At 37.8% G+C, this 24,165-nt stretch overlaps 1 protein-coding gene across 3 annotated transcripts; it reads right to left on the reverse strand.

Moving 5' to 3' along the window:
* Positions 1 to 2,713: 2,713 nt before the first annotated feature.
* Positions 2,714 to 24,135, reverse strand: LOC110068734 (structure-specific endonuclease subunit MUS81-like). 3 transcript variants are annotated; one of them, XM_089291515.1, is made up of 18 exons: positions 23,886 to 24,135; positions 18,365 to 18,437; positions 17,651 to 17,713; positions 16,510 to 16,634; positions 13,725 to 13,820; positions 12,967 to 13,047; positions 9,616 to 9,704; positions 8,638 to 8,925; positions 7,803 to 7,852; positions 7,087 to 7,185; positions 6,344 to 6,421; positions 6,118 to 6,230; positions 5,815 to 5,931; positions 5,551 to 5,646; positions 5,141 to 5,266; positions 4,211 to 4,314; positions 3,500 to 3,583; positions 2,714 to 3,110 (listed from the first exon to the last, which is right to left on the reverse strand). In XM_089291515.1, exons 1-18 carry the CDS (start codon positions 23,997 to 23,999, stop codon positions 3,047 to 3,049), a joined length of 1,860 nt encoding a protein of 619 aa, XP_089147641.1. In that variant the 5' UTR covers positions 24,000 to 24,135; the 3' UTR covers positions 2,714 to 3,046. The 3 variants fall into 3 exon arrangements, with proteins under 3 accessions (XP_089147641.1, XP_089147642.1, XP_089147643.1); XM_089291516.1 differs by lacking the exon at positions 23,886 to 24,135 and adding an exon at positions 23,708 to 23,863; XM_089291517.1 differs by lacking the exon at positions 16,510 to 16,634 and having other exon boundaries at positions 23,886 to 23,950.
* Between the last annotated feature and the right edge of the window lie 30 nt (positions 24,136 to 24,165).

Raw genomic sequence — 24,165 nt, forward strand, 5'->3', positions numbered from 1 at the left:
TCACCAGTACCCATATGTACACCTTTGTGGAGAGAAGCACCGTGAGAGTAAAAGTGTCTTGCCCAAAAACACAACACAATGTCCTTGACAAGGGCTCAAACACAGACTGCTTGATCCATTGCTGAGCGCACTAACCACAAGGCCACCGCACCTCCCACCTTGTCCCTTAGGCCTAACCTTAACCCTAAACCTGAAAAAAGGAGTCTGTAGACTTCAGTCAAGTTTATCTCTTTTATCACTTCTGTATTTGAGGCAATTTCTAATTTCCTCGTTTTCTGCCATTCAGTTTACAGTACCAAAGCCTGATTTTAAGTGATTCGTAACTACTGACGGAACTTGTTTTTGCAACTTACAACTTCAGACTTTGCACAAAATTTCTCACTGGAGAAAAGCAATGTTGTAGAACTTAAGTGATGAACTAAATGCAAAAAATATTAATTTGTAAGAAATGTATCTGTTCTTTAATACATGCTTTTGTGTCTAGTATCTGAGTTGGATGTAGCGAAGATACATTACCAATGGTTTGTAGACGACAGTAAGCCAATTCAGAGACACAGTGGCATAAACAAACCCACTTGTTAGCCAAATATCACAGGAAAAAAAATAAATACATATAATTATATAATTTATTGCCATCAGGTGCTATAATGTCTTGTAATAAACTGGTTACAAGTTAAGTAAGAATCTTACAGAAGGGAGGATGATACAATAATATGACTAAGGGAATCATAATTAATTTCATATTGATTCAAAGCGCATGATATGTACATGTCTGATTCATTAAGCACATACAATGTAAAAATTATTTTGTAGTGATTGAGCAAAGCTCATCTGAATTAAATTAAATGAAAGGAAAAACAACAGTCAATTATTTATATCAGTTGATACACTGCACATGTAAGATTGGGAAATAGAAATCGAAAAGCTTCAAATGACTGAGTAAACAACATAAACTAGTGGGTTTCATTGAAGAGTTGATTACTGCCTCTCTGAAATGTTGAATGTCTTTTCAGCATCAAAAGATGTGAAACTTGACCACATCCCATAAGTGGAAGCGGTTTCGTGTAAACAAATTCAGGTGTTTGGGCATTTTAAAATATTTAGTTACCTGTGCATACATGTACAAGGAAACGGCCTTGAAAATTTCCATGTACTATCAACAGGTAATCGATGTAAACAAAAAAGACCTCAAGCGAGGAAAAATGGTCTATGAAACGAACATATTGAGCGGTGTTGAATGTTTTCAGTATTTCCAGCGTTCGCTGCCGCCAACAAATCACAATATTTTCGATCTCTACTCCCTTCGCAAACGCCACCATTATATATAAATGTAGGCTTAAACAATCTTTAATGATAGAGAAATATCTTGTGAATGAAATGAACAAATGTTTTATTCTGACAACAAACGGCAGGTACAAAAAAATTATTTCACCTGTTCCAAAAGGCGCAGAAAGTCAAGTGATAGAAACGCCAAACAAGCCAGTCTTTAAAGACAAATTCTTATCAAAGTTTCTTTGACGCGTTGCGAAATATAATCTAAATGAACAAGCACCACATGTCGGCGCAAAGTGAGTGTGAATAAAACGGTCCCGACTTCATGCAAATTACACTTACAATCCAACTAGTCTTCAAAATCCTTGCAAAAGCTTCATACAGAACCAATCTTCTGCTTTGCTGGATACCCATCGTTGTTTTCGACAATTCTGAGGCGAGGGCGACTGAAGCAACACGATCCAGGCTCGAGTCAGCAAACTACACATTACTCCACACAAAATGACTCCCCTGTACCCCTATTCATTACCGGAACATTGTTTGAGTACCAAAAACCCATTTAAGGACGTCAAACTCACCAGTAACGAGAAGTATCAAGGATATTTTCGACCTTAAAACGAACCAAAATACTGATCTCGGAGAACTGATCGATCGAAGGACAGCACATCCTGATGGTGATGACCACTGACCAGTTACGGTGACGTCAAAAAAACGTATTTCCGCGGTGTCGGTATGAATGGGGGTGCCGAAATCTGAGTTTTCAGTTACATTTTCGGTGATTTATCAGTAAGTTTGATACGTTAGAAAAAATGTTTCATTTCTCAGCGGAACCGGGTATTTTAATAGTTGTGGAGTTGTGAGTTGCCAGTTGCAAACGATCCTAAGTTTTACGATAGTGACGGACGGTGAGGGACTGACGCACAGGGACGCAAAAGCTAGGAGTTTACTTCGAATAACTTTATGCCTTCAAGTAATCTTACAGCCGTCGACCATAGCTTGTAATTTTGACATCGAAGTGGTATTATTTCGTTTCATATTAGAAAAATGGAAACCCGAACATGTTAAAACTAAGACGCAATTGGACAACTTGCTCGGGCAAATTTGAATTCAAAGTTTCAAGGTGCCTTGATCAAACTGACAATCAGCTCTGACTGGAACACTACGCTGCAACATCGCAGAGTTAAAACCTGGCCCTGGTTGTTCGAAAGGTACATAACGCCATCCACCGGATAAATCACTATCCAGTGGATAGCGTGGTTTGTTTTGTTAAAACTTATCCAGTGGATAGCGATTTATCCGGTGGATAGCGTTATCCAGCCTTTCTACAACTGGGGCCTGGTGTATAAGGTCACTGCTTGCAACGTTGTAACATATGTCGGAGATATTCCGATGCAATTTGTTGTAAACTCAACAAATCACTATTTCTTGAACGGACACAACATTTCCCGGGCAAATTAACAAATTTATTACAATAGAACTATGAACATTCAATCAATTCATATCACTTCACGTCAAAATTCTCGTTACACGTGGAACTGTAACCCACATTATTACGTTGTAGTGATGTACAGCTTCCTTCCTTTGTATCCACCAAATAGCCGACTACGAATGCCAACATTGAGAGTTATCGAAACTGAGTGCCGAATTTCCATCTTCCATCTGAGGCTGTTTAGTTCTTGTCTTTTGTTCGCCTAAGTTGTCCATCGTGAAGCGTACAATGAACAAGTCGTTTATTCTTCATCATCACAATGTTAATTACCGGCTCCAAAGCAACTCAGCACAGCGTAGGTGAGCAGAACAATTGATAAATTAGTCTACTGAGAGAGGGTCCCAGAGTCCTGCAGGATTTGAAATGCATTTGATCAAAGAGTGTTGTTTTACAAACAATGAACGAGTCTAGATAGCAAATGAAACCTAACGCAGCAGACCAATATCTCATGTACAAACATCATCGGTGTGCTATTATAACTCGGGATTCGCTCAGGTATGATCAGAACGCTTGCGATTTTCTTGTAATCCTGTGCTTAACAGTTTGCATGCAAGGGATCTAATCATTACAGCGGCAAGCTCATATTACAGTGATTGCCTTTTTTTTATCGTTATACGTTCATCAATTGCTAAGGAATCCAGTAGGATTTTTAAATCCTTGGATTTCTTGCTTCCTCGATTCTCCAATTTCTACCAAACAATTCAAGTCGCTGCCATAAAAAAAGTGAATGCCAAGTACCTTTGGTTCTTGCCACATTTCAGAGCAGACAGGAGTAATTCCCTGTCTTTCACACTCTCCTGCGCCTTGTAAGCATCTAGCAACCTAGCCATGAAAGTATAACAAAACATGTGTCAGAGACATGATATATCCTTAATTCTCATTAGCTACATATCTGCCGGATTTAACTCCAGAGAGGCCATTTCAACAATGCCAGAAAACCCCCCACATTACGTTTACGTTTCTCCAGATCAATTTAGGATGGCATCTTCAAGCTGTACGATATTCATGAAATCTCCACTCAAAATATAGAAGGAGTTTTCTGGACAGAATTCCTCACTCAAAAAGCAGATACAGTAACAACCCCCGTGTAAGAACCTATACTTTTTTTAAGTCTGGCAAAATGGGTTCGTATATTTTGGAGAACTTATTGACAATTTAGGCTAAGAAGGTTCTTAATTAGGTTCTTAATTTCTATGAAGGAGATATAGTTGTTGATTACCCGAAAAATAAATAAACACAACTGATTGCATATAAGAACCTGCTTCATCTTGAGCTATCTTGCTTGGTTAGACAGGGCTAGGTTCTTATCTTTTTGGGTTTTAAAACGGCAAATTTCTGCCAGCAGGTTCTTAAACCACAAGGTTCTTACACGTGGGTTTTCACTGTAACTTTACACAGCAAGATCAACACAAAATTTAATGTTTGTCGAAAAAGGAATTCTTCCTGCACCTTTTAGGAGTGGAATATTTCTCCAAGATAGCAACAGCTTTGTCAGGAGATACACCATTGAGCTGCATAAGTTGTTTGGCAAATATCTCACTCACTGTCATCACCTGCACACAATCAAATAGCAAGAAAAGGAAAAACATTATTGCCCTTTAAAGGCCCTGTAAATAAATCGCCGGATAAATTTGAAAACGCAGCTTTAATCCGTCACGAAAACGGAGCTTTTCGAAAACGCTCTTCAAACCGAAGGAATTTAAATACGTCGGCTTTGCGTTTTGGTGAAAAGGGAAAACATTTTGAAAACGGAGGTTTTCGAAAACGATAGTCACGATAATCATGTGATTTTCCTGACCCAGTTTTCCTCAAACACAAATCCAAAATGACCGGTGATTGTTGCGTTTTCAAATTTCTCCAGCGGTGTGGACTGTGGACGGAAAACATTTGATACGCTTTCAGAGTGAAAACGCCGTTTTCAAATTTCTCCGGCGTAGTGTGCACGCGGCGTTAGAAAGATCATAGGCTAGGAAAAAGGACCATGTATTGGACCCAGATTCCCTCCGAAAAGCGCCAAGATCTGGGGTCTAGATTAATCCGACACGCAAATTCCGATGTCTATCATGGCTAAAGTGTGTATCAATCAGGAATAAGTATCGACTGGGACAAGATACACCTGGCCAAGGATAATTTTCATTGTCTACCTTTTGTTATCAGTTTTAGTTGCAACACATAAGATTCTTTTTATAATGGCGAACGAAGCGGGGGGGAAGGGGTGGGTAAGAAGGTTTAACAAAGGATTCCTCTTTGTTCCTCATTTTGTAAAGACAACCGGCAAGCAAACTGACTGTTAGTGATAATATCTCGAAAGTCCTGTCTACACTGCAGTTACATATAGGCCAAGATAAACTATTCACTAAATCTTTTAGTTGGCCTTACCTTGTTTTTGACTGTCGCGTCGTTAAAGTCTGCAAAATTCATAAGATACATTTTGTCGTTTCCACTGCTACCAATGGATGGCGCTTGCTCCAAATCTCCCTGATGACAGCTAAATAGAGTCTTATTCTACGAAGAAATGGGCCAGTAAGGAAAATATAAATCACGGAAATAACGAACATTTCCATACCCGACAAAATTCAAACCACGTTATCTTCACTTACCTGCCCATCAGAAACCGTCTTTGCAAAAGCTATCTGCGCAAAGACTCGGATAACGGTTGCTACGTAGACTGCCTGTTTCTGGGGATTTCGTAGTCACATAATTATCATAACTGACAAGTTCTATCTGGTGATCCCGGGAGGTGCGTTTGAGATTTGGGTACACAGTAAAGGGCTTGACTGAAGACTTACCGAGTAAAGTCTCTGCAGGTATCGAGTCATGACTGTTAAGTAAGCAACGCTCTCTTTCAGGTCACGTGTCCGCTTCACAAAAAAGCCGTCCACTACCTAAAGGTGATCAAAGACAACATGTTACATGAAACGAGATTTGGTATGGTTGCATAGACGAAGAAGACGGATGGGACGCTAGTGATAAATAATAATGGTAAGGAACGACAGCGCGATGACTTGGTCAGAAACCACGCATGGTGAACATGAAGTCAACTGCTGACCAACCTGAGTGTTAACAATAGCTTGCAGTAATGTGTTCTCTGGAAGACTCATGTGCTGAATTGAGCCAAAATCCTCCACCAGGTAGATTGGATGTCTGAGGCCACAATGGCGCAGCCGAAACTATGGCAAACAAGCAATGAAAGCATAAACGATTTGAAAAGGGAAAGAATCACAGCAAATATGTCCAGGGCTAATTTTACGTTGGAACAACAACAGCAGATTACAGTTGATCTTTCATTCTCGCAAAAATTGCAATTTCACAACTTCATGAAATGAAACAATAAAACAGTCGAAACTTCACAATACCTTTTGTTCACGGAAACGACCATCAATGATACTGCCACAGAGATCGTCCATCCTCTTGCGTTCAATGATATAATCCAGAACTAATTCACGAGCCACGGGTACCGACAAACAACCTAAATATGTACAAAGAAAGAAGATTCTCAAACGCAAAGACAACTACAGTACAGTGATTCAAAATGCAACAATGCGTCACTGAGTGGCCACTTCTAAGAAAATTGCATGGTACCTGGTGTTGGAACAGTTCTTTCACGTGCCACCCACAAAAAGTCCCCCAGCTGAAGTTTGCGTACATCAAATTGCACTCCTACGAAAAAAAATCAAAAGTGCCAAATCAAATCTGCCTTGTTCTCACAGGAGCGGTTGGCAGTTGAATCTAAAATAATAAAAGTAATAAGAAAACTGTTGCTATCAATTCGTCCCTATACTTAACATGCAGAAAATAATTTATAGAATGGATGATTGGCTCCGAGGTAAACCTTCGACAAACTGCTTTATAATGGTAATGGGACTGACTGGGGTCCAATTCTGTCTGTAATCATGCGAGTGATTCACAAAAGCGAACGACCGCGAAGCGGGTGTCCGATTTGTTGATCACGACGTCCTGCTACCAATTAATTAACCAACCTGTAAAACAATTTGAGGACCATATTCATCGGTCGTCTTGATAAAAATTAAAAATGTTAACAGCTGAGTGTGTTTTGACCAATCTGCACAGGAAAAGGAATCTATTCAAGTATATCTGTCCAAGAAAGAGCGGGCGTAAAATGACGCGTACTGTCCAGTTACAAGCAACACACACACCGTCCAATTACACTGTCGAGTTACAAGCATGACACGTACACTGTTCTACTTGGGCTAAAATCGGGCCTATTGATAGCCAATCAGATTCGCGAATTTTGTTCCAGCTTTGATTAAATCGGCAATTCAATGTCAACATTTGACAATAAGTTATGGTGATTAATCACGCACCATTATTCTTCAGTTCTGGTATAAGAGCATCTTTTCTTGACTTGGCCTGCCCTGTTGTTGTCTCGTTTACATCAACACACAAAACAATATCGAACGTTCCTGAGAGAAGACAGAACATACTTAAGTCTTTTGTCAAATTTCTTCCTTATTATGTATTAGTAGCGACACCCTAACTTTCAGTCATCTCACTGTATAGAATTCATTATGAACAATTCTACAGATGGGTTTATCTTAAATTTGACAATTTCTGGAATAGATACTTTTTTGCTTTTGTTAAGAAGTACTTTCAGGATTCACTTTAAGTCATCTGTCAAACATGACATAACAATTTACAATCAATGCAATCAGGTCATTAAAAGTGATAGCAAAACCGGCTGGAGTTTAGAAATTGTTAGTGGGCAGGTATCCGTATCAGAGGTATCTGTACCCAGAGGTCTGACTGCATTTTTCAATTTTGATGGTTTCCACAGGTGTTTTAGTGTTTTTGTGCTAAGATTGTAGAAACATTTGACGTCCTCGAGAGCAGGTGTTCAAAAAGGGATGGTTTCATACAAAGCATCAAAGGTGGGTCCAAAAAAAAGTACCAAAAGTCTATTGTAAAGCTGCAGGAAAAAATTGAAAAATCGTACGATTTTTATTGGTTAAAAACCTTGCAGTGGACCTTCCAGTGTCAATCAGTCAATTATACCCATTGTCGTCTCCTCATAGAGACATACCTGGTCTGAGGACAAAATCAGGAGTGAAGCTCAAATCATCTTCTAGAATTCTAAAAAACAAAACAGACCACTTAATATTGATTTATATTAAAGTTTGGGACAGCTCGAATTATGAGCTCGAGATTTCTATCGCGCGATAGAAATTGAGAACAAATAATCTAATTGTTTTAGTATAAATATACTAGCCGTTCAAAACTTTATCTAAATCCTCCTACAGACCCTTCGAAAACGCAAAGAAGCGGCCGTCATGTTGTTAACAACCGCTCAATGCTACGCTACTCACTATCTACAACAGAATAGATAGTGAGTAGCGTAGCCAATCGGAGAACGCCATTCGTGGTAGAGTGCTGGCAGATTTAAACTAATTAACAATTAGACCCGTAGCCCGCAAGGGCTACGGGTCAATAGCCCATGAGGCGAGGCCGAATGGGCTATTGACCCGTGGCCCTTGAGGGCGAAGGGTCTAATTGTTTTGGTATCACCCAACTAGTCGGACAGAAAAGGCAATAATAAAGTTAGCAAATGCAAGTTGAAGAAATATTTATTTGGGAATAAAACGAAAGAAAGCGTCACGCTCGATTGCGCCAATTTCGCTACTCGAGGACTATTGCTAATAGTCCTCTAGTAGCGTAGCCAATCAAAATGCAGGATTTGCATTAGTCCACTAGTTGGGTGATACTAAAATTCGATAGAAACAGGGTGCATGTTTTCTTTTTCTTAATAATAACTTGCGATGAAGCAATAAAATACAATTTCCTAGCAAACTTTGCAACAATTGCATGGCAAAGGCAAGTAATTAATTCCACTTGCAAAATAGGTTCTCCCAAGTCCACACCTTGCAGGTTTACATTCCTTTTCTCTTTCTGTTATTCTTGTAAATCTGTCATGGCTACTTGAGACTTTTTCGAAACAAGGTTTAAAATCCCTGGATACATCTGCAGCAGATAAATAATTACTGTCCAAGTTCCTATCAGATGTTAAATCAATTGAGGCATGTGATGGAGATTTAACTGAGCCACTGGGGATGGGTGCAGCAGTGCCTGTTGAGCCTGGTGACAAACTGTCTCCTGTTACAGTCTCCAGCTTCTCAGCTAATTTACGGCCCTCATCTGTTATGGAATATCTACAAACAGCAAAAAGGAAACCAATTGACCTCATTCCATGGCTTCACAGCTTCAGAGACATAGCCAGCACGTAAAGAAAGGCGTGTTCAGTAGTCCTTAGAAGTCACTACAATGGAGTTTTTTAGTTGGCTGAAGATGCAAGACCAATAAAAAGTCCTTCAGACTGGCATTAAATTAATAATTCCAAAACCAGAAACATTTATTTTCTATGTTTCTTGTTATCTCTCTTTAGTGCAAAGAAGCTGAATACGTTGAAGTCTCTTTCTGCAGCCCAACCTTGTCTTTTTGTCGGTTAGATTTACTTTCTCAGTCCCTCACTTTAAAATAGTCATTCTCCTCACTGAATGACATGGATTTCACTTTTAAAAGTTGGTTTTGAGAATTGAGAGATACATCAAGATGATATCTGAACGTGTAGTTGATAATTTGCTCATAACCTGACCAGTTGTTATAAACTGCAATGATAACAGTAGCTTTCCATCATTACTAAGGTATTAGAAACATTAAGATTACAAAATATTCTGAAATTATATGTATAGTTCCGTTTAACAAAAACTCTTTTTCTCATCAGTTATAAAGTAGTTTAAGTCCAGGCACCTACATACGTTGACAGGCCATAAGAGTAAATATCAAACGGTCTAGTATTAATAAAACACGTCAGTGGAAATGCCTTAGCTGCTAAGATTTACCTGGCTGGATTGTTTGTCTTGATAATAAAGCCTTTCCTGGTCAGAGTTGACATAGACGACCAAGCTGTGTAATGACTTCCTAGGTCAGGCTTCAAATTAAAATAAGACAGTTAACACGAAAGTCTCTATACATAATTCCAAGCAAGATACAGTTTTCTCCACACTTGCCAGGGAACTGAGAGAAGTAAATATTGAGTTAAACGTACTGAACATTGATCAAGGTACTGTTATAATATATTATGTCATTTTGTGTGATATACAAATTAATATTACTTTGTTATTTTATGGCAAATTGGTCCATGATGAAAAGGACAATTTTAAGTGGTTCCCTGAGCGGTCCGAGTTTTGCAATACGTACCCGCCAGTAAAGATGGTCCACTCAGAAATAGTTTCGGCGAGTTACTTTCCCAAAACATTACACAAAAGAAAACAGTTTCTCCTTAAGTAGAAATGTATTTTTTCTTTATCTCTGGAGGATGATTTCAGTTAAACTTTCTCGAAAGCGGCCTGAAAAATGCAAATATATGCTTAACTTTGGCGCGCGCGCACCGAGAATTGATACCGTAATTTATGAGCAGAACAATTATTGTAAAAGAGCAATTATAATAAATTCTTTGTTAAACTAGCTTGTTCGGCCTCGTTCATTTTTTGCAAGTTTATAAACCTCGCCTGCAGTTCGGTCCATTAATCTGCACAAAAATTAGCTCGACGGATATTAACTCACGCTAGTTCAATAACATATATGAGTAAAGGAAATCTCAAAGATAGCAGTTCTCTGAGGACAACAACAAACAAGTATGTTAAGTCATTATTGTTACGTATTGTTTCTAGATAGTGGCGTCCTCTCAGTGATTGTTACGGCTTGTTAGAAACTTAGAGATGCAAAGTAAATTTCTGATAATATTGTGGCCTGTTATATGGGAAATATAGGTTCCACGGTTCTTCGGTTCCGTGGTCTGCAGTTCTCCAGATTAGCCCTACTCATCCGGAATCAGCTTGTAGCTATCTAGACCCATCTACTTCTACATTGAATAACATTCAAAATAATTCCAGTCATACGCGAGGTGTATACATTTCCTTACAAACAATTTTGCCTCAAACATCGCTTGTGAGATACATGTTTATTCGAATTTCGAAATCAAACCCCGTAGATTTCAAAGTATCCGTTCTGCGTATGGATCTTCTGGATCCATATTCGCCTGTTTTACTTATTTCATTTTTGTCCTTTGACACCAGTTGGCCAAGGTCTACCTCATAGCCTAAGTCATGGCCTACCCCGTGTTTTACCCCCTATCCAGCAAATGGGTAGCAATCTCTGTAGGCGACAAGAAAACTACGAGAGCCTTTGAAAGGACCAATGAGATTTAACTCCCTTCAACTTCCTATATTTTTATTCTGCTGTCTTGTGTGACTCACACAAGAAGCCTCTTGTGTGACTCACCACTCCCCGCCAAGCACAGAAATAAATCTTGCCCGCGACTGTCAACGCAACACAAAAGCTTGATCTGTGGTACATTCGCCCGGATTGAGTGTTACAGATACAAGTAAGTTCTCTTGACGGGTTCAAACACTTTTGTTCCGTGGATATGTTTCACAATGTCATAGCCAGATGAAATAGAAGTCATTGTGGCTTGTTTCAAAATTAGAATCATGAAAGGAGAAATAATTGTACAAATTTTTTTTCCAAGGAGACATTGGTAAGTGAAAGCATTATCTCACACTCTGAAAGAGACAAGGCATCACCAATGCAAGCTATGAAAATATTGATTGCCTTTGTGTTTCAACTTAGTAACCTTTCATCTTCTTGCACTCATTATACAAGTCACAAGTGATCTGTTTTCGGTCCCTTCCTCTCTCCAAAAAAACACAGTATACAGGGCTTTCAAACCGTTTGTCAAAAAAACTATGGTCCATCCACATTTCAAAAAGCATTGATTTTGGAAACTCTGAATGGAAAACATATTGATTCCATCAAATTGAAATCTTTTAAAAACCACCCCTAAAGAGAGGTTGTAATATGAAGCTTTATTGTCTTAGTGTGGACAGGTAAATAGAGAACTTTAATTTTAACATTATTTTTTCTTTTGCTTTTTAATGTCTGTGCTATATAAAAAAAAGTGTGGATCAGAAGTGTCTTTCACAAATTGGTATTGAGGAATTTTCTCAGATGAAATTGGAAAGATGGAGACATCAAAGTGAACATTGCAATCACTGGCAACTCAAGAGATGGAAAATCCAGTTTGATCAATGTGATACAACTTAGAGTGAGTACATTAATGTGACTGGTTGAGCTTAAACTTCAAAACAAACAGCACAATAAAGTAAAACTGACAAAAGTTCAATTGATGATGCTGTGGATCCGTGGATCCATGAAAGCTTGGATTTTTAAAAGATTTTTTAAAAAGATTTTCACATCAATTTTACAGTAGTTTAAGGCCTCAATTGAACTTTTGTCAGTTTTATTTAAAATACTACTGAAGGACAACATCCAACGATTATATTCACAATAAAGTACAAGTACATTCATGGGATGTTGAGGGTGATGACTAGCCACTTATTTTTTGATTGAATGTCTGCTGGGATATTTCAGAAGAGCAACACACACCTAACCCCAAGACAGTCCCCTCAACAAGCTCTGTAGATATCTCTGTTTTGCAACAGAACAACAACAATAGAAATATTTTACAAAGTTATATATTAATAGAGTTAGGGGTCTGGCTTCTTGAAATAACAAGAGAGTTAAAAAAGGGCAGGCAGCCAGGTCTACAGATGCGTTAATACAAGTTTAAGTAGGTAGCCACATACACACACATACAACACAACACACACTAAATAAGTTGTGTACTAGAACATTTGGTATTCCTATAGAATAGAAGGAATGTAGTGTAAATAGACGCTACAAAAGAAAGAAATAATACAAAACAAAACAGCCTTAAAGATCTATAATGCAGGTGCTCCTCCTTTTGAACTAATGATCTTTTATATCCTTTTCTTGAACATAGATAAGTTATCAAGCAGACCAAATACTAGGAGAAGATATAAAGATAGTTCCAGATGCCAAACAACAATTGTGTACCTTAGTTCATGAGCATTTCGTCGACTGATTTCCAAACTGCTATTATTTCACAGCTGCTGCAAGATGTTCAGCCAGTCTTTTCCCCACACACCCCCAGACTACATGTATTTCAGATGCCAATTTTTGAGCACTCCATTCTGTTAATGCATGTCATTTCTGGTCTCTTCTGCCAGTGCATACTTCCATGAGAATAAAACAACTTGTTTGATTCTGCTCTCTTTACAATGTATTTCAATTTGATAAAAGCTACAAATAACCTTAGAATCAGTCATTACCATTGTGAATGATACATCACAAAGTGGCTGTGCTTCCTTTTGCAGCTCAGCTCTTGTCATGTATCCTCGATAGTTGATCCTCTACAAAGAAAAAACATTGAATCAGGAGCAAACTTAGAATGTGCACACTGTTGGCAGATACCCAGTGAACAGACTATGTTCCTTACAATGTTCACGAAGGTACGATTTACTGTTTTAATTGTTTATTTTTGAATGACTTGTATGTGACATAACCCATGCAAACACTGATGAACATCCCAAATGTCTTTGAGTGAAGTTGGAATCCCACCAGACCTGCAAGATAGATAAATCTGACTCAGTCAAGTAGTATGGGAGGTGTGACCAGTGGTCTCGTGGTTAGTGCGCTCGTCTCCACATCAAGCGGTCTGGGTTCAAGCCCTGGTCAGGGACATTATGTTCTGTTCTTGGCCACGACACTTATCTCTCACAGTACCTCTCTCCAGCCAGGTGTGTAAATGGGTACCGGCAAATTCAATGTTGAGGGGTAGCCCTGCGATGGACTAGCATCCCATTCAGGGGAGAGTAGAAAAACTCCTAGTCGCTTCATGCTACAGAAACTGGGACAAGCTCTGGCCTGATGAGCCACTTGGCTTGTTTGCAGACTTGACCTACCTACCAATCAAGTGGTAAATACATCCAATCCCCAGTGCAACAAACTGCAGAAAGTTACATTTAATTATTTCATGTACTAATAAAAAGGGCAGTTTTGCTACCCTAGAAATTCCACTGATTCTAACCTGACTTTGCTGGTACAGTGTCAACATCAATGCATATGGCCCTGATCTGTAAGCTGGGACATATTCACGTGCAACTTTTTTCCTGGGTTGCTTTCTCTGAAATAGACCACCATTGAAAGAAATTCAATTACCGGTAACTAACGATTAAATTACAATAAATTCTTTAATTGAGTTTTAAATAATCAGCAATGTAATGAGCATCTGAATAAGATATACAAATTTGGTAGTCAAACAGCTATTTCAAGATGAACATGTACTATTAACTTAAAGGGGGTCCTTCTTACTGTAACTACAGATTTATAGCAGTTGCTAAGGGATTGCTGAGCACAATACTTAGAGGAAATTAAGCTATTTTGGAGTGTTTTGCAGTGCTAAGTGGTGAATTCTGTATGAGGGGACATTTGCTCTGAAAAAAAGTGTGCATAAATAGTGCAAGTCTCAAACTGCACATTGGAAGTTTAAATCTCTTAAACTTGGAAGAAAAGAGGGAGAGTTCCAATTTTTCTTATGAATCAGAAATGACTTGGCCTTCTTTATAATCATACATGTCATATGGAATTACTGTTTACACTTAAAAGAAGAAAGCTACTATAGAAAGTCTGTTAATACAGGTGTTTTTTCTTTTTTTTGCAGAAACAAAAAGATATTTTTATTAGTTACAACAACATAAAATTACAATGAACATACTTAAAATAAAATTACAAGTCAAGCACTATCTTACTTACATAGTCACTATATAACATAAGATATGTATAGAATGCATTAAAGTCAGAGGCATCTCATGCAAAAATCTTTCTCTTCAGATGACTTTCAATGATCAGCTTTTGTTCTACCTCTATAACAAACACGTCTATGTTACAACACTTGGAGTACATTTTCTGATAGTATAAGTAATATTACTTATAATAATAATAAAAATAATATGGGGGTTTATTACCTCATAACTTTTACAAAAATGTGAGATTCATAAAACGCATATGTATCATTAAGCACATGGACTTTCTTAATCTATTGGTACTGATTTAAATTTTCGGATTAGATGCCCTTTAAGTTTTAGGGTTTTTTCTATTCTGATCACATGACTGGTCAAATACGGCTGTGATTTGAAACAAACCTGTGCAAAAAGCTTATCCTTAGGAGGTCTGGTTTAATTCAAAACATGACGGTTACAAACCTTCCTTAGCAACAAATTCATGTCATTGAGCAATTGGTAGTTAAGGAGAAGCCCCTTAATCACATAAAATAACACGTAAAAAGGTTTGCAAATCACTTCCTGCTCCATTATATGTCAGAGTGCTCTGTGGTGTGCTTTATCTGTGTACTACTTTAACTGAGAGGGAATTCATCTCCAAAGCAGCAAGAAACCAGCTATTGCTCTTGACAGCTCTACAGTGGAAAGGGCATGTACCAGGCCAACACCTAAGTGTCATTTGTCTTACTAGTAACCAGTAATGTACCACTACATTTGAACTACATTCAATTGCCTCCCGAGGGCAGTGTTTTAGGCAGGGCAAACCTTGTTAGGCCTGTAGGATTGGAGCAGTTGCATACACAGTGCTCTGTGCTAGGTTATGCTGGTTTTCATTCAGCAGATTATGGGCAATTAGCATAAGCGACATACGCAGACAGTCTTTAGTTTGGAAATTTGCCTGACAAAAGGCACTACATGTACAGTAATCACCAAGATCTTACCATTGCATCTGCTTAGGCTTATACATGTACCCTGGTGAAAACCGGCCTTAATGGAGCACTTTAATTCCTGTTATCACATTTCCATATTTTTGTTATAGTTCCAGTTCAATGTTTTAAAAGTTAATAGCATCTCTATCTAAAAAAATGCCCCCAAATTGCATTGAAGCATCCATTTAACAGATGCCCGTGACAATTAGGTCATTTACAGTATGACCAATATTGGAAGGTGTGTGTTATATTTCATGAGGAGTTAAGTAACAATTTTGACGTAAAACCACCACTAGAGAATAAGACCCAGTTACTTGTCCATAGAAGGTGATTTTCTAAATGTCAAATGCGATTCTTTTAATTACTGGTTTATTAGCGGAGCTCCTGCGCGCCAAAGGCGCACAAGCAGAGCCCCATACCTTAGAAAATTTGGTAACCCATCGATCTGAAAAATTTTGGTTGTCATGTGACTGTCCGTATGTCCGTACATCTGTACGCCAATACCTTGAAAACTAAGAGAGTAACACCATTACCATAGCTACACCAGCGTCCTATGGTTTTGGGTATTCACACTATTGTTAATTGACAGCTGTCACAACAAGTTATCTCCTGACCAGTATCACATGACCCTATCGCGGGCTCGGGTTTAGAGCTCATCGAGGTTGGGTGTTTTTTTTTTAAGTCGACCGCTGACCAGTTACTGGTTTTCCGATTGGATCGAGGGCTCAAGTGAGGTTATTTCTCTGGGGGAGAAGAAGAGAGTACTCGCAAGGGCAAAATTTCAACGCAAATTAACCCCTGGCACGTTGTTGACTTTTCTTCTGACATATTCCTTGCACAATCATCCCTGATATCTTGCGTACATAATTTCTACAACCTTGGTGAGACTTATTGGGTATAGTTTGTTAAAAATTTAGCTGGAAAAAATAGCAAAACCACACACTGAACAATAATTATTACACGCCCACAATTGATCATTTTTTGATTTTCTGATCCAAGAAAAAAATCATTCTCTTTTTCCTTTGTGGTCAGTTATTGCAATCAGGAGTTCCGCTTTTAGGCTTGGCTAAATCTATGTATTATGTTTTTTCTACATTACACATACTTTTGGAGGTGCCTGTTCAATGTTTTCATTGTCCAGTGGTGGAGGTGGCACACTTAGTGAGTCCATGATGGGATTCATATCTCTAGAATACTCCTCTACATGTATTTGATCACACTTGACATCCTCTGAAAGTCATAAATTTATTTCACCTTAATATAAATAATAGAAAGCTACAAGTAATTGTTATCACACATAAAATCTATTAAAAAAAAGAACTTAATTTAAGTTCTCTTCAGTGATAGTGTAGATTTAACCAAGCCTAGAAGAGGAGCTCCTGATTACAATAAGTTAACCTGACTTGAGCCTGCAATCTAATCAAAAACCAGTACCTGGGTAGCAGTCAACTTAAAAAAAAAACATGTGACCTCTATGAGTTCTACACTTAAGCCCACAATAATTATTCATGATCATGTAATACTGGTTAGCTTATACCTTTTTTTTTTGACAGGTGTCTATTAACCATAACATAGATGTCCAATATCAAAGATGTACGCTCTAAACCGAGGCTGCATGTCTTGGTCAACACATTAGCTGGAGTATGGCTGCCATGTTGCCCGACTTTGTCTTCGTCGTTGTGACGCGTACGCGCCCACAAGCAATACCGCTAATCATGATAACCACGAGAAAATGTATTCATGGGTTTCCTTTTCTTTCATGAATGAGTGTGATGCGCTGCTTGGCGGCCCTTTGGGCCACTGGAGTCTATTATTAATCCTTCTTCCATAAAAAAAAAAATTATTTCAAGAACACTGTCACACCTATCACCTGAACACTGCAGAGTGTAAGTACAGTGTACCAGGAACTTTGAATTCTTTGTTGACTTACTGAGATACATGTACTGGGACTGTGTGTATAGCAACCGTATTAACATCAACACTACCAACAATCATCCCTGATGATGCTGTAGATTAGCGAAAGCTTGGATTTTTTAAACGATTTTCAAATCATTGTACAGTAGTGTAAGGCCTCAATTGAACTTTTGCCACTTTCACTACTAACAATGTTTAAGCATCAGGTGTTCAAAAACCTGACAGGAGATCTTAGACATTACCTTGCATTTCAACAAGGATAAAATATCACTGATCAATTAATATTTCTGTCATATTTCTACCAATTTCAATAACAAAATCTTGCTCCATACCTTGTTGGTTTCTGGCATCATGCTTTGCCATGGCTTCATCTAGCCTTCGAGCAATCATTCCACCTACGATAACAATATTGAATACCAAAAAAAATTGCTTACCGCCAAATGAACATAAGATTATTTAAGTTCTCCTAGCCTGGTTGAAATCCTACCTCTGTTTATATTACGTACATGTACAATCATGGGCCTCTTATAAATACACAATGCAGGATCCTAAAAAGATGGGGCCTTACTAGAGTCTTACATGAATGTAAGTACTACAAGAAAGAACATATATAAGATTCTGTAAAATGCCAAAGGATCCTTTTGGAAATGCTATATCCTACAGGAACCTGCAAATTCTTCAAGATCCTGCAAACATTCTTCAGGTTGGTGCAAAACATTAAATTCACAAGGATCTTTGCAGGGACTTGATGTGGACCTCAAAGATCTTTGCAAGATTCTACAAGTTCTTTGAGGATCTGAAAAGATCATAATGGAGCATTTTGTTAAGGGCCAGGTACCTCACAAAAATCTGGTGGTTAGGTTAAGAATCAAGAATCAAATTTAATGTAGCACTGCAATGAATGTTTTGTAGTGTGTGTAGTTCTAAAATGGGAGCTGAATGAAGAACGGGTGTTTGCAGGCAGCAAAAGCAACATGGCTAGTAAGTTCTAGATGGCACTGGCATCTTTGGGTTACATGTTAGACATTGTAGTTCTAAATACTTGCCAATGTTATCAAGAATCATTGCCTCTTCTCCACTGCTCAAAGGTAATGGGTACTTCTTCACGGCTGCAGCAGCCTGGGGAAGCAAAGTCATATTTTAATGGTCACAACCAAACACTACACCATGAATAATCCACACTTAACAAGAGGAGAAAGTTAAACTTTTACACACTCACACTTTCTCACATTTATATAGAGTAGCTACATGTACATGTAAATACACTGTACTTAGCTTTTTATCAACTTGAAGTCAATTAAGGTTAACTACCTACATATAGCTAGTAAGCAAAGCTGACACTTCAAGCATTTCAGCCTTTCATCAGAGCAAAGTACCTATATAACCCTCTAGTTCAGGTGCATCTCAAGCAGAAGTCAATCCACTTTATTATCATAATCTCAAAATTGTCTCCCTCAGTTTGCCAACTGTTTGCCAATTTCGAGGAAAAGGTTGTTGTTATTCATTGTGGTAGATGCAATAATAAAGTGTATTATCGTTTGTCTCATGATGTAGTCACTTGAGATGTAGATCGCGACGCTTCGACTGCTTACTGCTAGTCTTCTTCAGGCGATAAGGTCGACTGATTGCACGGTATCATTTATATCACAAAGGTCGGCTGTGATTGGTGCATTTCGATCCTCCTATTGTTCCATTGTTCCAGCGAGTAGCTGTTCCCTCGGTGGTCCGCTGTTGTACCGTTCTCCTGTTGTTGTGTTTCTTTCAATTGTTTTGACAATTTATCTGGTCATAGCACAAATATAGCAAGCTTAAACTGAAATCCATTTCCCACTAATCAAATTATCTGCCTGCATACCTACTTGTGTATATTTAGTTGTGTGTATCTATCTCACTACTTTCAAGAAAATAGTTCCTATATTCATTAATCCATCTACTTGTTTTATCTGATCTACTTCTGACAATGTTTCTTAATTTACCACTACTTGTTTAGTCATAATTATTAATTATTTAAACTGCCTTTGTTGCCACATTTTTTAAAGTATTATTTACCTACATGTACATGTAGCCATGAAGACGGGACCCTGCTTGCTACAAGCTTTCACTCAAAATTGTTCATCATCGTATTCAACAACTCATTTAACTTTAAAAAATATGTGGGCACCCTATTCAACACTTGATTAGTTTTGGTTGTATGAGTACAAAACAAATTCAAGCTATTTAGAATGTAATTAAAAATTGCTATTCCAGTCCAAGGAGAGCTGTCAAGGATACTAATGGCACTGTTGTCGCAATTTTGGTTTTCAAAATATACCCAGAGAATTTTATGTTACCATTTGCGGTGACTTGTATTTAAAGATATTTAATTGATATATTTTTGCTCTATGTATATAACTTAAGCAAATAAATCATATTAACAATAAGCAACTTAATTTCTATCAAATGAGACCAGATCCACATGTTATTTTTCGTCTCCCCACCTTTAGAATTACCCTAGTGATTCAAGGGCTATTCGGATATCAATGTTTCTGTCATTAGGACTTGATTTGTTGCAAATTAACATCTTCATTTCTTCATCACACTAAAAAAATTCCTTGAAACAGAGGATATTAAGACAAGACAAGAGCTGGATAACAAAACAAGAGCAGGTCCCAAACTGACCAAAATGGTGAATCACTAAAAGGTTTTAGCACTGCAAGCCATGTGCTTTGTCAGATAACTTTTACGAGTATGCTCCAAGCAATCTTCTGACCTCAGTGGACAATGAAAAAGAAACACCTCTTACTAACCCAGTACAAGCGCTGTACTGTAAGTTACGGACCAAGTTTTTTCCCATCGATTTATGGTCCAAGCACGAAGCGTGCTGGCCATAAATCGAAGGGGAAAAAACGAGGATCCCTAACTTAAAGTACAGGCTGAGAAGACGAGGTTACTAAGATATTTATATCTCTATTGTGGGCCTGGCGGGTTTGGGAACGATTTCTATTCACCAGGAACTGCTTCAAATTTCTGAAGCACGTCAAAAGCAAAAAGAGGTAATTTGAAATTGTTTTTGAGTCGTTAGCACACTTTAATCCACAATTTAGAGTGAAAGAAAGTTTTAAACTTTTACTTACTATAAAAGTTAAGAACACTTGGCAATAAACCAACAAGCAGTTCGGCAACAAAAACAACTTTAAATTTTAGCCAGCCATACAGGAGAGTAGAGCCCATTAAATTAACCAATCACAGTGTGAGTACTAACTGAGAGATAATAATAAAAACCCATCCTGCATATAAAAATATGCATGAATAGATAACATGGCCAGGAACACAGGTCATTCGGTGAGAAAACTGAGTAAATTCCAGCAGGAAACAGCTGCCATTTGAATCCGTAGTTGCCCACTGTAGGCTTGCTGTGTTTGCAAATCATTTTTCCCCACAGCGGTCATCAATCAATCAGCAGTTTATGGCTAATTGAGAGCTTATAAATATTTTTCTCAGGAGGGAGAGGTGAACTCATCAGCTCAACCTTCCCCATGCTATTGGCCATTGAGACATCACGACAAGTGAAGTATGCAAATCCACAAGTTCAACCTTCCTGCTTTTTTTTTTTATGAATAATAGTCATTATTCATCAGTTGCAGCTTGGCAAAGTGGTAAGGTTTCAGCCAGATAATCTGAAGTTGGCGAGTTCAAAGGTAAGCAGTTTGAACCCTGATGTGGGACCTTTTTCTTTCTTCCAAGCTACCAACAGATGGTTTGCGTTTATATACGTATTGCAAAATTTAAATGCTCAAGCCATAAAAGTAATAATAATTATATAAGAAAATGAGATGGTATGGAAATCTGAAATAACTCACAGAAGAAAAACACTTGCAAAGCGTGAAACCCTTGCACATGACTTTTGGCAAGGTTTCAATTAAGAACCGCTGTCAAAGCAGTGAATGGTTACAAATTATGCACCCACTGTTGTTGTATACCAAATAGTCTTTAATTTGGGATCACTTGTTTGACTCCAAACATGAAAGATCAGTTCATCCCTTTGACAGCCATTTTGTTCACAATGGTCAAGTAAAGGCAAATGTCACCCCTCTAGCAAAATACATACCCTGGTCAGTGGAATTACCACTGAAAAAAAGTTTATGACCCAAGTAAACTATTTCTTCCCCAACTGCTCTAACTCCTTCTAGCTATATATGCTATCACCAGTTATATAATAATTACATGAATACACACGCTCTGATTGGTCGATCAGCTATGGTTTATTGTGCCAGTAAACTCATGGAAATTTTGCGTGTCTTCTAAATTATTATATAAATTAAAAGCAATAGACCACAAGTTTTTATGGTTTAGAGGCAAGATAAACCACTTGCTATGTTGGAAGGACACTCGAAGAATTCGTTAATCACTCGCCTGCAGCTCGTGATTTACGAATTCTTCTCATGTTCTCCCAACATCCCGCATGGTTTATCAGCCTATAAACCATAAAAACTTGTGGTCTATTGCTTAATTATTTTCAGTTATTTTTAGTTATCTTTATTGATATATATGAAGCACTCAAATGGTGATGAGTGAAATTAGAAATAATTTCACTCGCATTTTGTCAAAATTTTAATAATTTCTCGAGCCTTTAGGCAAGGGACTATACTTGCAAAATTACTTCTTACTTTCTTAAGTATTTTTCTTTTTTTTTTTTGTGAAAATAAATTCTTTATTGATACACATAAACCTATATACAGTACAATGCAATAAACTACAATTTTAACAGTTGCAAAATTAATACATTTATAAGCTATAGTAAATAAAAATAAAGAGAGATTTAATAATAATCGTAATGACTTAACCAGAGTAGACCAAATCTGGAGCATCATTGCATGTAAATTTTAATCTAAATTTTCTAGCCTGTACTTAGAGGAGATTTTGCTGACAAAATCTGTGGTGAGAAGAGAATTATTGTGTAACTTATTTGTATAGATAAAATAGCGAGCAAAAAGCATGGTATAGTTAAATTTTTTCAGTGGTTCTTTATTGGCAGGATTGGAAAATATCCCAAATAAAAATTCTTGATTTGACGGTTTGAACGAAGAGTTATTACAGTTGTTGAACCATTGCACTACTTTTGACAAGAAATCTTTAGTAAAAAGACAGTCTGAAAAGGTATGATCTATCGAATCTTGTTCTCCACAATATAGGCATTCACTGTCGTTTTTGATGCCAAATCTACAGAGCTCTTCTTTAGTTACATTTGATTACCTTTCCAAATCATAGGTGACAAATTACTGTAAAACTGCTGCAATTGTGGTTTGTTGGTTGCATTTTCAATAGGCCAATTAACTAGCTGAACATTCTCTCTAGGTGTTTGTTTACAGACCAACGTTCTCTAGTTAAATGTGACTTCTGTTTTCACTGGGGCATTTAACCTAGAATTTAACCCGCTGACCAGGCGATGCAAATTACAAAAGCACGCAACTTTCAAAAATGGCTGAAAGAGGAAGCGCGTTTAATGACTTCTCTTGCATTGATTTTCACTATATTTATGGAAAGGAGAAGGCATTTCTTTCAGGGGATGTGGTCAATGTCCCTAGAAATGTGGAAGATGCGACAAAATGTTGTAATGTAGGAACTCGTTCCGCACAGTGACACTGTGACACACTTGGTATGACATACTAGGTCCTGGCCAAGGAACTGGAGAATCTAACGGGGTGGTAGGAATGGCAAATGAAAATAAATGAGGACTGTGAACTCGTCTGCAGTTTCAATAGTTCTATATTAAATGGAGATACAAGCATCTGGTAAATAATATTACCAGCATATTTGGCAGGTATCTTTCACTATGCACATTGTGATTGGCTGTGACTTTACCAGGACAAGTTATACCATCTCGCAAGGTAGTATTATAACTTGGCGTGAATTTCCAGTCATACGGGCTAGATAATCACTCGTTTTTTCTGGTGAAAGCAGCATTTATTTTTAACCCACTTAACACAATATGCACTATTTTCACTGCATTTCCAGACTTTTCCAAATTTATCTCGCCAACATTGTCCTTGCAAAAACACAACCTTTGACTTGTTTATTGCATCGAGAAATTTTGTGCCAAATGTTGTCATAGCAATTTGCATGTGAAATTAAAAATTAACACTGAATTTTTTTTAGTTAATTATTTGCCACCCATGATATTACCTGGCAAACTTGTACTGCCTAAATCAGTCCTAAATCAGCCCTAACTGGTTAACAAAGCATTCAGTCAAGCTTTACTTTTATGTACATCCATCAGTAAAATCTTCTGTGCCTTCTGTCAACTCTTTCCAAGTTGACAGGGGAAAAATTTACAGTTAAGTATTTCTTAAATTACAAACAAGGCTAAACATTTTGTAACAAATCTACATAAAAACATAAGCTTAACTCACCTTCTTTTCAGTGAAATGAATCTTTGTAATTATTTACCAAAATATAGCATAATAAGAATTATAATAAAAAATAGTGCGACTCGTTGTTCTCGCTTCATCTCAATTCTCCCTTTTGTATTGAGGCAAATTACGCTCACGCTCTCGTGTACGTAGTGTGTTTGTGGTTTACGCCTCTCACCTTGGCGTAGGTGTACTGCAGCTTGGAGTTTTTCTGCTTCGCCTCATCTCGCCACTCCTCCAACCACTTCAAGAAAAGTGGGTTGGGGCATTCCCGCTGCTTTTTGCGATGCATGTGGAGAGGACAGCAATTAAAGATTATCAGTCGACGAAGGAATTCATCAGAAGAAGAGAGAGGTTTATCAGATCAATTTGCCCGCCATCTTTGATCTTGCCATGATAAAACCGCTGACGTCAGGCTCAACAACATAAGCTCAGATCAGGCTTTGCTCAGTGGCTTC

This window comes from Orbicella faveolata, unplaced genomic scaffold, assembly GCF_042242905.1.
Source record: "Orbicella faveolata isolate gen_17 unplaced genomic scaffold, um_ofav_v1 contig_24, whole genome shotgun sequence".
Lineage (NCBI taxonomy): Eukaryota > Metazoa > Cnidaria > Anthozoa > Scleractinia > Merulinidae > Orbicella > Orbicella faveolata.

Coding starts and splice junctions, on each gene's coding strand:
- LOC110068734 (XM_089291515.1), bottom strand. CDS start 23,999: ATGCATCGCAAAAAGCAGCGGGAATGCCCCAACCCACTTTTCTTGAAG. Junction 7,186..7,802: donor TGATTTTGTCCTCAGACCAG/GTATGTCTCTAT, acceptor GTCTTCTCTCAG/GAACGTTCGATATTGTTTTG. Junction 6,422..7,086: donor ACCAGAACTGAAGAATAATG/GTGCGTGATTAA, acceptor TTTTTTTCGTAG/GAGTGCAATTTGATGTACGC.